The sequence below is a fragment of the Mustela lutreola genome, chromosome 12 (genome assembly GCF_030435805.1).
Source record: "Mustela lutreola isolate mMusLut2 chromosome 12, mMusLut2.pri, whole genome shotgun sequence".
Taxonomy (NCBI): Eukaryota; Metazoa; Chordata; class Mammalia; order Carnivora; family Mustelidae; genus Mustela; species Mustela lutreola.
Window position 1 is genome coordinate 83,845,541 of NC_081301.1, and position 16,024 is coordinate 83,861,564.

The following is a 16,024-nucleotide window of genomic DNA, read 5'->3' on the forward strand; positions in this document are numbered from 1 at the left end:
GTTTTGTTAAAGAAAATTTCAATTACCTTTCTTAAATTTATGCTCTGAATCACAGAAATTCAGGACTGGTCTGGACCTCAATTTACCCTAATCCAATCCCTGTATGATTTTTGTATTTTCCCTGTAACTAGGAGCATCCAGACTACAGTAGGATGATGCCTATGATAAGGGCTTCACATCCTTCCCTATATGTCAGTATATATAGGTCACAACATAGGAATCGAAATCTGATCCTTGGATAACAGATAACTTGGTCAAGATTACAGAATGTGAAACCACATATGTATTTACAGAGACAAACGATTCTTTGTTTCCAAAGTGGAAAACCTTAGGTTGGGTCCATTTGGCAAATCCCTTCTTAGCTTTGTTACAGTCCCAAAGACACAGAGTTTCCACCAGGATACAGTTAAATACTAATGGAGGATTTTTAAAACAAACCCCAGTTAAAGTCAATTTTGATTACGTGGAGCCAGTATTAAATAAACTCCCTTGTCTATCTTTGCCTATCCATAGACTGTTTCAAAGTTTTAAAACATTTGCCAACTAATTTAACAGCAATCTGTCATTTATTAAAATCCAAACTGGTACCAAGCCTGCTACAGCTAGATGTGTATCAGATAAAAATATATTCTTCCCAAGTGGAATTGGTTAATTTTATTATGATTATTATTACTGCGTTTATTATACGAGCTCATTATACTTCTTCTCTCCCCTTCTGGTGAACATATGCCTTTAATTTAAGGGTGGAGAAACGTGTGTATGTGCACGTATGAGCATATAAGGGTCAGGGTGTGCTTGTAAAGAAACTCTGTGTTTTCAGCAAATATTCCAAATATCCAATCAGGTGTCATATCTGGTAATTGAAAAGGAAATTGATGATGGGAAAGGGATACATTAACCAGAGATTTCATAAGAGGCTCAACAGTCAGGCATGTAGTAATAGATGCTCATCAAATGTCCTGCTTTCCATCTGGAAAACAGAAAGGATGGCAGGAAGGGAGATTAGGGGCCAGTCATCTGGATTTCCCCCGATTTTGTTTCCCCACCCTTGACATTGATTCTGTTATGAATGCCCTGGAAGGCTTTCATGGATAATCCCAAAGAAAAAGGATCTGGCATTGAAAGTATACTTGTAGATAGTGTAATTAAGTGAAATCTAGACTCTATGCTTCTAGAATATGTGCAATGAGCCACACGATTTCTCCAGCTCTGAGTAAGATAAATGCCAAATCAGTGCTTGGTATGTAATGGGGACTCGAGAACGATTTCTTGAGTAAGACAATAAGGGAAGTACTGCTAATCCGAATAAAGGGTTGTGTGATTATGAAAAAAGCAAGAGATTCAGTTCTAATTTTTTGCTTGTTTTCTAAAGGATGTTATAAAATACTCTTGTCAGAAAATCTTGAAAAGCTGTCAGTGTGCGAGATATCTGCTGACAAATGTAAAAAGGTACCAAGTATTAATAAATTTAATAACCCAAATGGGGGGAAAAAAAGAAAAATGACTGCAAGGCAACTAGACTGAATACAAAAAGTTTTGTAAGTATGTGCTGTGTAATCTGTCCTCCTCATCGTTTACAAGATTCTAGCCACTGAAGGGACTTGGGGAATTTGCTTTACACTTTATTTAAAACATTTATTCTACATTACATGGTGAGTTTCCCAAAGGCAACAGCTTAGTGCTATTCTTCTTTCACTACCAGCTCACCAAGTACCCGGAATATTGATAATCACCCAAGGTGGATGTCTCCTGAATGCAATCAGGAATACATGAATGAATAGAGAGCCTATCCAAGAAAAGCTCAGGCAGTTAGCTTCTTATTCTGATACCAAGACTCGGGTCACTTATATCTGAAACACTGTCAATGGACTCATTCATGTTATAAAACCATTTTCCTATTTAGAACCTTCTGGGTGGACAAAGCAAAGCATTTCCCCTGAAGGAAATCTTTGCCAAGCATGCCGAGGAGGCAGGCCAAAGGTTCACCGTGGTAAGTGGAGTCGTGTCAGTTTGAACAAGAGTAACATTTCAATGGTCCTTCCCTTTGATGACACCTAAGATTTCGATTCTGAGACCCCTGGAAAGATGGTGAGAGACCTTTGTGGCCTTCTAAGAAGCTTAGAATATTCTTCATCAATCCTAGGGAGAAGTGAGTTTTAAAGAGAAGACAAAGGACAAGGTTTAAATACCAAAAAATACTTCTTTGGCTGCAATGCTCATGCTGAATTGAAAGTTGGAGCTCAAGCGAGGAGGATGGAAGCTTTGGAAGGATGTTGTGGGCTCAAGGCCATCTGAGAGATTCTGGTTCTAATTGTGAGGACAAGAGGACACATTCCATAGACTTTTAGGAAGATAGGAAAGAAAGACTTACTGGATGAAGAAATCACACATTTTAGGAAGGTAGATGGGGTGAACCGGAGTGACATCTACCAGGAAACAAACATACAAATGTTGGTAAGAACAATTCCGCCACTCAAACTGCTTCCAGTTCTACTGTTCTGTTTCTTTTTTTTTTTTTTTTTTTTTTTTTTTTAAAGATTTATTTATTTATTTATTTGACAGAGATAGATCACAAGTAGACAGAGAGGCAGGCAGAGAGAGAGGAAGGGAAGCAGGCTCCCCGCCAAGCAGAGAGCCCGATGTGGGACTCGATCCCAGGACCCTGAGATCATGACCTGAGCCGAAGGCAGCGGCCTAACCCACTGAGCCACCCAGGCGCCCAACTGTTCTGTTTCTTAAGGTCTAATGGATTTCACTGAATCTTTGTGAAGCAGTTCCAAACAATGTAAAATGAAATTAAATTTAACACCAATTCAAAACAAGTCACAAAAATAAAAGCTTTGGGGTAGTTAAAGTTTAGAACGTTGAGTAAATCAAGTTACACACATCTCTATTGCGGAACTTCTCAGAGCCTTTTCTATCTTTCAAGTTTTGAAAGGGAGGAAATAAGAAGTGGTGTTTCTTGAGCCTATTTGATAGCAAAAGCCTTACTCACCCCCACCCCTCTTTGAGGTATTTCATTAATTAGTGTTTTGTGGAATAGAATTCAGAAAAAATCTCTTGGCTATTCTGTCCCATTTATTTTAGCCATTCCTTAATAACACTTTCAAGACTCATATTTACCTTCTTTAAGGATCACTCAGAAATACAAAATGAATTAATCCACTAACCCAGAGATTTTGGACAACTAAGGCTTTTTACAGTATTCTACACAATTAACTGGCATTTCACATTTATTACCCTGGCCTTTTCAGAAGTGATAGGGATTAAGACTTATAACATAATTAGAGACTTCACTATGTTCCAGAAACTCTGCTGCGTATTTTACAGGTATTAATCATACAACCCTCACAACAGTCCTATAAAGTAATTACTAGCAGTTAGCTCCATTTTATAGAGGAACAAACTGATCCTCAGAGAGGCTAATTAACTTGAACATGCTTAAGAATGTAATGGAACCCACTGGAGAGTCTGAATCCATGGTCTGTGCGTATTACTCACCAGAATATACCATGTATATTAGTAACTCATTTCCATATTATTAATTAAAAACAGAAAACCAGTGCAAGTGTGATCCTTAAATAAATTCATTCAGTATGTGCAGCAAATGGGCATGCAATTCACCCACGTTTGCTCACCTATCACTCAACAGACCCTCTTGCGGGTCCTTGGGATCTAGCACAGAACAAAACATTCTGTCTCCGAGCCTTTATGGGGGGGTGGGTGGGGGACAATTCATCAACAAGAGAAGGAAATATACTAAATAGAAGGAGAAAAGGGGTGTGAAGGGTCGGAGTGTGTGTATTTTATTGCGGACCAGAAGAAGCAGGCAGGCCTCCTTACCACAAATGACACAATGGATCAGAGAGGAGCCCTGGGTTTCACATAGGAAGGTCACGGTGGCCCTGACAAGAACAGTCACAGTGCAGTGAGGGGTCAGGGTTCTGATGAGTGGCTTCAAGAGACAGTGGAAAAAGAGCTTGTAGAGGACAAGTATGGACAATGGTTTCTGGAAATGAGTAACTGGAAAAATAGAAGAAAACCACAGAGAGAGCCTCCCCTCTGTCTTCTGAGAAAGAACTGACAGTATGTGGACAACAGTAGTACACAGGGGAGAGACGTTTCGATGATGAAAGAAGACAGGACTGATTGAACCGCGTCTTCAGTTGAGGCAAGAGGCTGAGGCATTCAGTGAAGAAATGGAGGAGGTAGAATTAGGCAGAAGGTGAGAAATTCATTCACCACAGTAACAGGGGAAAAGCTCTGCTATGCGGTCACGGATGATACAAGGAGGTCGGTTGTGCTGAATAAAGCGGAAATGATGACACACAAAATAATTTATTCGATTGCTTTGAGGCCCGCATTCTGACTTGTTTAGCCCTGCTGAGCATCTATTTTTTGTAAAACTGGGGAGAATAGGACCTATCTTAGGTGACCACTGTGAAGATTAAAACTTAGAAGTGAGCTGGGGGAAATCAGAGGGGGACAAAAACCATGAGAGACTGTGGACTCTGAGAGACAAACTGAGGGTTTTGGGGAGGGCGGTGGGGTAAGCCTGGTGGTGGGTATTCAGGAGGGCACGTATTGCATGGAACAGTGGGTATGGTGCATAAACAATGAATTTTGGAACATTGAAAAAAAACAAAACTGAAAAAAAAAGTGGTATCTATTTTGGGGCTAAGAGGACTGACCATATCTAACAGACTGACAAAAGTTGAGTGTTTTAGGATCATTATTATTAGGATGACTACCACTACTGGTATCCTCATCGTTATCAATCATACACAACTCAAATTATGGACCTCTAATTCCTGCATTTAATTTTACAGCTCCTTAGCATCAACTAAAATACAGTCTCTGGGGAAAAGAGCAAGTTGTCAATTGTAACTTGATTTGTTCAACACAGTTTTGTCTCAGGCTGTAAATTGAATCAATTCTGATTCTGTTAGTCTTTGAAGAGTGTTACATTCTACTGAACCCAATACTTGTGTTAGAGAAAAACAAGTAGGGAGCATTTTGAAATCCAATATTTGCTACATTTTCTGATTAGCAAGCAGAAGGAGTGGATGTGATCAATACTTGGATCCCCTGAACAAAATATCCTTCCTTTGTGAAAATCTGTCTTGATATGTAGGCTTCTCCTGCTTGCCACCCCTCCTCCCCCCCGCACTTGTCCTGATGCCGCTGCCCCCTCCCCCCAAGTCCGGCTCATGATCACCTCTTTCCTGGACCACTTCAGTCTTCCGCTCCCGCCTCCCTGTCCCTCTCCCACAGAGTCCATTCCCTGTACGGCACTGACCTTTGAAAATTTTGCATCCCAATGGGCCACTACTTGGAAAACCTCTGAGGGTTTTCCGCAATGGAATAAATCGCAAACACCCTCCATGGTTTACAAAGCCCTGCGGAGCCGGCCCTGAACTACCATCTCCTACCGCCTGCTTTCCGTCCACATTGCTCCCATCACCTGAATCAGCATGTTGCTCCATGAACACACCCCAATCACCCTCCACTCGGGGTGTCTTCCTGTTCCTTCTGCAGAACTCATTCCTTCGACAGGACTAGCCTCTTACTATCTGTGACCCAATTCATGTGCCTCCCTCTTCAGAAAGGACTCTCTATCCTCCTGAACGACAATTCTGTCCTGCCCCCTCACCCATTCTTCCCATTTCTAACACTTCTCATTAGCTTATCACCTTGATGGTGTCTATGTTTGTTTCCTGTCTTGTTGCTAGAATGTACAGAGTTTCATGTGTTGCATTTAAAACTTAGATGTTGCCTTCATTGCTTTATCCATGTGGTACAGGAAGTGGGAGCTCACTACATTTTATAGAAAGAATATATAAATGTCAATTCCTGTATTTTTATAAGTGATGTAGTTAAAACCCTAACGGGCCAGAGTGACTTTAAGCTATCACACAGGGTTTTACCCCGCTACCTGAGGGACTTATTTTAGTAGTTATTTATTCCCTCATTCCTTAAGTCATGCAGCCAATAAATCACTCCTTTCTTAGTTGCACTTTATAATCTAACTTTGTATAAAGTTTCCATCCTATCATTTTCTATATGTTTGACAATTATATAAAGAACACAAATTAGAATAAAATCTCGTAGACTATAGAACGTACTGTGCCATCTGGTGCTCGATAATAAAGAAGTGGAACGTTTCTTTCTTCCGGAAGACTAATATACTGCTTTAAAAATGTTAAATTATATATTCATAGATATTTAGAGAAACCTCCCTTGGGAAAATATAAATTAAATTCAAGATGACGAACATAGATAAGTAGAATGAATTTGTGTATCAGGAGGTTACCTCGAAATGGAAGAGGTGCTTTAAGGGCAAATGAAATTGAAGGTGAGTACAGACATAGGAGGAAAAAAGTCTATGACAGGCAAGAACACAGGAAGTCTATGCTGATTTCTATATACTTAACTACCACCACTAAAGTAACTCTATGGGATCATCTAGAATTCTGTAGTGCAGAAACAGTACACAAGGTTCGGGGACTGAAGAGAACTAGAAAGTTTTTTGAAAGGACATGATTTCTTCTCTGAAAACAAATTATGTATATTTACATGCACAGATCCCTATAAAGTATATTTCTTAAGCACCTATTATATTCCAGGGATTCTGTCAATAGCTTCAGCAGCATTATCATCTAACACTCATAACATCTCTGTGAGAACTTTTATTGCCTGACTTTAGATGAGGAAATAGGAGCAGAGGTAGTTTGATTTGTTTCAGGTCAGAGAGCAGTAAACGACAGATTCCGAACTCTGGCTGGTTGAGTTCGAAGCCTACGTGTAAACACACTAAACCTCTATCCTGTTAATCTAAACACATTTGAATGGGTCGCTGCTGGTCTTCCATAATTGTATGTGACATGACAGCAGCCAGAGAATAGTCAATTGTTTTTCAAGAGTTATTTCTTTTGTTACTACCTTAACTCTAAAAAATGAATAGCTAAATGCCCCCTCGCCTTTTTTAGATTAAAACCTTTTAAGATCTTCAGTAAAATGTTGAATAAATTATGGTATTGCCATATTCCAAAGAGGATGAAACATTATAATACAAAAGAGTTCTATCATTATGAATTACCCTGGACGAATGCCTGGTACACACAGTTAAGTAAAAACAGCAACATAGAGGCAAGTGGTCCCTCTTTGCTGTGGAAATGCACATGGAAGTAGGGAAAGGTGGAATCCATACTCTTAATAATGGTTATCTAGGGGATGCCTGGGTGGCTCAGTCAGTTAGGTGTCTGCCTTCAGCTCAGGTTATAGATCAAGCCCTGCATCGGGCTCTTTGCTCAATGGGGAGCCTGTTTCTCCCTCTCCCTCTGCTGGCCGCTCCCCCTGCTTATGCCCAGTCTCTCTCTCTCACTTCTTTCTTTCTCTTTCTGACAAATAAATAAATAAAATCTTTTAAAAAACCACCAAAAACAATGGTTATCTACTTGTGTGGGGAATCTGTTTTTAATTTCATCTTTGTAGTAGGATTTATTTTCATAAGCATGGGTTACTTTAGTACTTAATAATGAATATAGAGTAATTTTTTTTCACAATGGTTTGTTTCTAAATATAATCTTCCCATAAGTTTGAATAGCTTCCTCAGATGATCTTCTTTCTTAACCCTTTCCTCCTCCTACCGAAGTACCAGATTTTTAATTTGTTTTACACCTTGAACTTCCAGATAAGATTACCATTGAATGAGAGTCCTTAGCAAAAACTTGAAAAACATCGGTCCCCATTATCTCAGTATGTATGCTACTGAGATTAGTAATTACTAATTACTAATACATTATACCAATGAGAAATCCCAGCCTACTCTGTTTATTATATCAAAAGCCATACACATACGATTCGAAAATTAAGTATGAACTAAGTTTGATCTCTTTCACTTGAATGACCATTCTGTGGATGGCCTGGAGAGAATACTACTCTATGGTCTAGGGCTTTGGTAATGAAATCTCCAGATTACTTAGAGCACATTCATTTGGTGTTCAGACACCTTGAAAGGAAAATTCTAGGCAAAGCAATTTAAAACACTATTCTATAGCTTTAAAGGGCTCTCGAGTACCTAAAAATGGACAGAACTAGGAAGGATGTCTTAACCAAGCCTGAACTATCTTTCAGTTAGGAAGTATATTCTGAACGAGTGCATAAGCTTCCCTTCCAGTCTGTTTCAAAAGAACCGGAAGGGCGCCTGGGTGGCTCAGTGGGTTAAGCCTCTGCCTTTAACTCAGGTCATGATCTCAGCGTCCTGGGATCGAGTCCCGTATCGGGCTCTCTGCTTGGCAAGGAGCCTGCTTCCTCCTCTTTCTCTGCCTGCCTCTCTGCCTATTTGTGATTTCTGTCAAATAAATAAATAAAATCTTAAAAAAAAAAAAAAAAAAAAGAACCAGGAGACAGCTTGGCTTAGTCTTGTGAGTTCACCCCAGCACCAACCCCACCGGGGTGGAAGCAGCAGGGTTACTTGTACTCCAGCTGCCAACACTGCATTAACCTGCTGCACACACTCCATCGCCCCAGATCTGGGCTAAATGCACAACCGTCCCGTGGCTGGCGTAATTTGTAGTAAATTAAATGAAATTCAACAAACATTTACTGAGCACTCCCTAGAGTTCCGTGCACTCCGTGGGTTTTGCGAAGCCTCTCAAGATGGGCATAAGCCCTGCTATCCCAGGACACAGAATTTAATGAGGAAGACACAGACCAGAATAACGGACATAAAGCACACTATGATAATGACTTTGTGTGACACCGGGAAGAATATGCAGTTTTGTGGGCGCAGGGTAGGGATTGCTGGCGCTTGGTTCTAGTTCGGGCAGTGACGAGGCTTCTGGGGAGAGGCAGCATTTTAACGGAGGCTTGCTGGTGGAAGAGAATGGGCTGTATAATCGTAGAGCATAGGGATGAGGCTGGGAAAACAGTACACGGTAATGGATAGGAAGAGCCGACTGCGCTTCCATTACAGAAAACGTAGAAAGAGATGATGAAGGAAAGATTGGAAGGGCCCAGGTCACGATTAAAATGCTTTAAATCACCCAAGGTTTCATTCACAAGTAAGAAACAGAAAGGAGTTCTTCTGACCGAGCGCTCCTCCTTCCGTGATTACAAGTATAGGGTGACCTTATTTTTTATTTAATGAAAATAAAATGGGATTTTTTTTTTTTAAAGAGCTGTAATTTGAAGGAGAAATTCTATTACAGTAGATTACCTGGTCAGTTTTTGAGGGGAGGAGTGGTGTGTGAATTTCTTAGTGAAATGAAGAAAAATGCTGATGAGTAGCCTGTTTGGGGAACTTGGGAGCCAGGAGAACAAGGATATTGTCCTGGGAGAGAAGTGAAACCTGGGAAGGGTATATGAAAGGGAGAGGCCCAGAAGGGCACTGCTGGATGACCTCAGCTGGAGAGATTCAGTATTTTCATTTCTCTTCCATCTCAAAGAGCTAAGAATTTCTTGCATCAAAAGCAAGATTCACATATTAAAGGATACATTTCCTTTGAGCAAACCTAAGTAGCCAAATACACCTCTGTTCTTGTCAGGGGAAACTCTCTAGCTCTTAGTTCATTTGCGGAACGGATGCAATACACAATACTAAAGGTTCAGTCCCTCTTTCTATAAACCTGTCTTCTGGCTCAGCTGTGGACTCTGTCCATTCCTCTAGACCCAAGGACTGGAACCCACAGTTGCAGAGACGGTTTCCCACGAGAACCATCACCGAAGGACAAAGTATGAGCCACGGTGCTTTGAAAACCTACCATTCTAACGCCGTTTTCAAAGGCTTGGCGGGTGAGGGGAGCCGGTCCGTCCACGGTCTTGCCATCATCATCCGGGCCCCAGCTTGCACTGTAGATATGCACGTGCTGGGGATTGAAGCTAACCGATTTCGCTTCAACCATGTCCGTGACATCTCCATCCAGCATCCGAACCCCTTCCAGACAGAAGGGAATTAGCTTGAATAGAGCATTCACTATAGAACCCCCAGACAGCCCAAGACATATTCCAATTACAGCAATTGGGGGGCAAAGAATCAACATTTAATCAACACCTAAGGGAGCATCTTCTCCCCCCTGAAAAAGATAATGCAGACACTTCCAAAATTTTCTTGGAGAGAAAGTTGCGTTGTACATGAGAGAGTTCTTTCTTGGAGAGAAGTTGCATTGTACATGAGAGAGCAAAACTTCTTTAAAACCTTTTTTTAAAAATCCATTATTCTCTTTTTTTAAAGTTCCCACAATCTCTCCCTTCTCTTTATCCCTGTCTTCAGAGAGTACTTGACAGAGAGCCTCAAGCAATCCATCTTCCCTAAATTTCTCTTTATTAGGTAACTTGTGTTCATAATTGGTATAAAGCATTCTGACCTTAGCGGGCTGACAAAATTTGGAAAGCTGCCAAGTTAGGTTGGTCTAATTTCCTCTCTCCTTAATATTATCTCCTAATCTGTGAGACTGATGTGAACTTAATCTATTATTTCTTTGCCAAGTTATTTATAAGTCAAATAATAAATGAGAATGCTCTCTGTGCATGCAACACATCAATTATGTCTCAAAGGGTTTTAACCATGTTCAGTCATTAATCTTCATTTATGTATATTCCCGCCAGACAGACAGGGATTTGTTATTAACCTTAACAGGAAAAAAATAGACACAGACACCCAAGAATAAATTACACGTCAAATGTCAGGCCTTCTCTCTGTCCTTCTATTCTGGAGACTCCGAACAACAATGAAACATCTAATTGTGAAGTAAACATGTATCTCCTTCAGCTTAAGCTAAAAAGCACCACTGAGATGCTGTATTACTTTACAATTCTATCTTTATGGCTCAAGTTTCCTCCTTAGAAAAATCTTGTTCTCTAGCGGGATTTCAAGTTTTTCTGGCCACCGACACATGGGGTTTAAATAATAAAACCCCTAATCAAGCAGCTTTGATACTAGGAGGTTTGAGGTGGGACTTCTAGTGGAAAAATCAACAAGTTCTTGAAAAGACTACACCTTCTTTGTGCTTTAAAAAAATGTTTAACTTTCAACTCTAAAATTTGCAAACATACAAAACAGAAACAATGACCATGAGGCCAGAGACAGACGACACTTAACTGGGGACATTCTGCCATATTTCCAGGGGAACCTTTCTCAGCTACATGACAGATAGGTCACTATACCCTTGAATAATTACTTCTAAAAGAACAGTGGAAGTCAACACTGGGGACACATTACATTTCCTCCAAGCGCCCTTAAAGACACTGCACTTGCTTGTAATATCTCTTGACTGTCATTTCCTTGAGACCTTTGGATTTTTAAAGGCGATGTATAGACAAGTGACGTGGATCATAAGGGTTATAAATACATTACTTTAAAAATTACCAAAAGGAAACTGTACTTAGAAGGCTTTTCAGCACTCTGTTTTAGGGGAGTAGAATGTCCAGCCGGAAACTCTTTGTGTGTACTGGGTCGTAAGCAGCCACTGGTTTGGTTTAATTTGACATGAATATTCAAAATTCATCTGCATGGTTTTTACTGAAAACAAGAACTATTTCGTATGCCCTCCATTTTTACTTCTTGCTATTTCAAAGGATAAAATGGAGCTACAGTTGACCCTTCAACAACTCAGGGTTAGATGCGCTAACCCTCCCCCAACACCATGCAGTCAAAAATCCACATACAACCTTGACTCCCCAAACACGTAACTACTAATAACCTACTATTGCCTGGAAGCCTTCCTGGTAACATACACAGTTGATGAAGACATATTTTATATGATATGTGCATTGCAGATTATATTCTTATAATAAAGGAAGTTCGAGAAAAGAAAAGGTTATTAAGAAAATCTTATGGAGAACATAGTCCACTTATAGTACTGTACCATATATACTAAAAACAAAAAATGTATTTAAGTGGACACATGCGGTTCAAACCTGTGCTGTTTAAGGATCAACTGTATTTTATTGGTGCAAAGAAATAAACACTGGATTGTTCCACTGCCTGAAAAAACCTAACTGGAAATTCCAAACACCAATACAGAGGAGTAGTTACACAATATTTAGGTGTAGTTTCTAGATCACGCAACTGATGGAAGTCTGGGAAAAAAATAAAAAAGCTTGATGAAATTGTATCTAGAAGGTAATATTCCTTTTCTGACCAAATATTAACAAGTAATTATTTTTGTTTCCTCAAGTTTTAAGATGGAAGGTCCATTTTTTCTTTATCTGACTGTAAGCCTTCATGCTTTGGGACCGGTGGGGAGGGGGTTAATTTATAATTCAGAAGGTTCCTGTTTGGGGGATGACAGAACATTGGTGAGTCACTGCCATCCGTTCATTTTCTTATCGAAGTCCTGTTTGGCGAGATCGGCAGCTTGTCTGTGATTTTGTTCCTTCAGTCCCTCAAGGTCAGTGAATACTGGGTTAGCACGGGAGAGGGAGGAGGCGGACATGGACGTGTGTTGGTGCATGTGAGGGACTGTGTGTGTTGTGTCTGGGACAGCAAGCAGGGTTGATTAGCAGCTACCATGGTCACTGGACACTCTTGAGACTATCAAGGGTGTCTGGCACCCTCATCGTTCTTCAGGGGAAGTTTCTGTCTCCTTTCCTTAGCTCCCTCATGAACTTCTCCTTGATGCACAGCAGATACTCTCAGAGTACAGCTAATTACTGGTTAACAAGCTGCCATACTCTAAGAATTCAGTGTGAAATAAAGGACAGAAAGAGGTCAAATGCACTGAGCACTGATATTTGAGGTAGTGTCAGGAAACTTTTCTTAGCACCGTTACTAAATACCCCCAATATGTCACGTTACGAGATCTCTATATTTACTCTAGGAAGGACAATTATTTTTATTTCAAGTCCAATTCTATATACCACTTGGCAACAATAGTGTACTGGAAATGAAGATGTCAGTCTAGTTACCAGGAAGGTCATTCATCTGCGACACTGGTTAGGAAAACCTCCTAGGGGACACCTTCGAGCCACTCGGATCTATCCTGTCTCTAACCATGTGCCTGCGGTATCAGGTGATAGCTGACAAGGATGATTACAAATGTGAAGGAGTTTGCTTCTGTCAAGGCCTACCCTACGTTGATACTCCCTTAGTCAGGTCCTCGTGGTAGGCATACTTATATCTGAGTTTGTGCATGTGTGTGTAATGTACATACATAATCTGGGATTATTAACAACAACTCTATTGCTCTATTATGGTCTACAAAAGGTGATTATACCATTTCCCACTTTAATTTCCATTAAAAAGGAACTTTCGGTAAAACATAAGGAAAAAGGGAAAAAAAAAAAAGGATTTTCTGTTCTGACATTACTTTCAGAATGTCTCTCTCCATAGAGACACTATGGGCTGATATTAAGGTGATCAGTTCTTTCCGACCCAGGCAGCCACTGGATAGATTGGGACAGATGTCAATGACCCCAAATTCAGGACTGGACATGTTCTTCATGCCTGTTTTACATCAAGAAACATCTGTGCTCGCACCCCCAGAGGGGTACTGCTTCAAAAGCCCTGAACTTTATTTAATAACACGCGTGAAGATGGTCATTTTCGGCAAGAGTTGAACGCTGCTCTGCCAACGCAGCCCTGTCTTGAGCTCTGAAAGAGTTCTCCGTCTACCCACGTTTGTTTCCCGTACCTCCGATCTTGGCATTGAAAGCAATTCCGACCGTGCAGTGAGAGTTGTTTGCTGCAGCTGCCACTTCTCCAGCACAGCGGGTCCCATGCCTGCAGGGAGAACACACACACGTGTTCAAGTAAGACACTCATTCTTCCCAACTCGCCACGTCATCTCCACCAGCTGGACTCCAAAGGCATGAAGCCTGCATCAAGCTGTGGATATTTCTGGAAATTCTACCCAAGTAGCCCTTAGCCTACCCACTGCCAACTTTTAATTATATTCTGTTTCGGATTCTGATTGATATATATATTCCTTATACCTTGATTTCCCAATCAGGAAATCTCCTTAAAAGTTAAACTCGAATAGCGTGTTTCTTTGTATTCTCTAAACTTCCATTGTCCAATATGGTAACTACCAGCCATCTGTGGCTATTGGGTACTAAATGCTGCTTATGTGACCTTATCTCAACTTTAATTTTAATTAAGGAACTGGCACTCAATTCAATTATTATGAAATTTAAGAGCGTCAGTCTATGCGAATCTGCTTCTTACCGTAAATTTAAGTACAGATCAAGTATCTGCAGTAAAATGTCATCTAAAATATGATGTGCTGTAACTATATACTGGATTTCTAAGATTTTGTACGAGAAAACAACGTGAAATAGTCCATGGTACTTGTTTTATATAAATGACATGAAATCTGTTATTTAATAAAATGTATCATCAGTATTTATTTCACCTGTTTCCACCACTACAAATGCGGCTACTAGAAAAGCAGACGCCTTTTTCTAGAAAACATTCCTTTTATTTCTCATGACGCGACTTTGTTCCTCAGAAAAAATCCTTTTGTTGAAAGGACTTCTAAGACCATCCCATGCAAGGATAGAAAAGAAGTTCCAAGTGCAAAGTACCATCTGTTTAGAAATGTTGACCTAACGCTCTGTTGAGAAGAATCCCGCGGTCTGGCTGAGCCCAGGGAAAGGAGACTAGGTCTAATGGCTACTATCTGCCCTGGATGCAGAACAGGGATATGAGGCATATGACAACCGCTACAGGTGTATTCATCATTGCTAATGAAGTCCAAGGCTCAATCCCTCACCCTCATTTTTAGAGATGGGGATGCTTAAGGAGGCCCTAAGATGTAAAGAGAGAGAGTGAAATCAGCCTAACAGTGACTAAGACTCAGGTCCCCCAAACACTATGTCCTTATTTTTTATTTTACAGCATAGACCACGCTTGTCATGGGCAGGGACTACCATCTGTACAACTGTAAATGAGTGACTGCTTACAAATAGGCAGGTATACACGCAAGTTCATATAACAGAGATATGTTCTGCTTAGTCCACTTACTAATGTCATGCTTATCTTACTATGTCAATATTAGCCTGTATGTCGTTTAAAAGCTATTACCCCCTGTCATCTTTTAAACGGTACCCCACCCATAATCTATTTCTCACGTGCTTGATTTTTGGAAATTGACCCAGTTTTTCACTGAGAGTAACAAGGCTATGAAAAACGTGTATACTTTGATAACTTGGGATAAATTCTACAAGTGGAATGACTGGTTCAAAGAGCGCAGAATATATTGTCAAGTTGTTAATGTAAGATTAAAGTAATAAAACCAAACCTCAAAGAAAACCTTTGCAAGATGGATAAATATTATTAAAAAACATATTTTTATGCATGACCAAAAAAAAAAAAAGACCATAAGCCTACTCTTATGACATTATGAAGAATGGAGAAAATATCTGAACAGACCCATGTCTATAAACCCCTAGGTATGAGTTTTTTAATCTTTTCATCCTTGCCAATCTGACATGAAAAATGTTATCTCACTGTTGCTTCTCTTTTTATCCCCTCAGATTACATTTGTTATTGTCCATCTTTTCAAATATTTATTAGCTATTTCTATTTCTTGCTTTGAGAATAATCGTTTATGTCTTGTGCCCAAAATTTCTTATGGTTTTCCCATCATAGCTATTGTATATACATTTCCATATGTGTTATTTGGAACACAGCAATCGTATTTATGGCAATTTTAGGGTGTTCTACACAGCAATTAATTCTGATGCACTCGTAATTATTTTGCCTTACTGATATCTGGTCATACCACTTTCATCATCAAAAAAAATGATCCATTTTTAAAAGAAAAAAAAAGATTTCTTTTGTAAATTACAAGCTGAACTACTAATTTTACCCCTGAGCTCAACAAGTATTTACTATGATTCTTCATTAGTCTCTGATTACCTATCATTTGACGGTGTAAGTTAGTTTTTCTTTGCATGTCAAATTCCCTTTATGAGTCCATTGTTTTTAAACTTCACTGTATCCATCATTAACTAAGAAAAGTGCTACAGGATCATAAGGATCTGATTCTCCTTCTCCAATTGTTATTTGAGTCCATTATGA

The 16,024-nt window shown here is 39.8% G+C and overlaps 1 protein-coding gene across 3 annotated transcripts in view; it reads right to left on the bottom strand.

Annotated features, from left to right (window-relative positions):
• The window catches only part of PCSK5 (proprotein convertase subtilisin/kexin type 5), a 452,950-nt gene that overhangs the window by 275,949 nt on the left and 160,977 nt on the right, over positions 1 to 16,024 (bottom strand). For all 3 annotated transcript variants that reach the window (XM_059143276.1, XM_059143274.1, XM_059143277.1), the window contains exons 6-7: positions 13,635 to 13,723; positions 9,765 to 9,937 (exon numbers count right to left, since the gene is read on the bottom strand). In XM_059143276.1, coding sequence (XP_058999259.1) covers positions 9,765 to 9,937; positions 13,635 to 13,723 — 262 coding nt within the window. The remainder of the gene's footprint in view (positions 1 to 9,764; positions 9,938 to 13,634; positions 13,724 to 16,024) is intronic.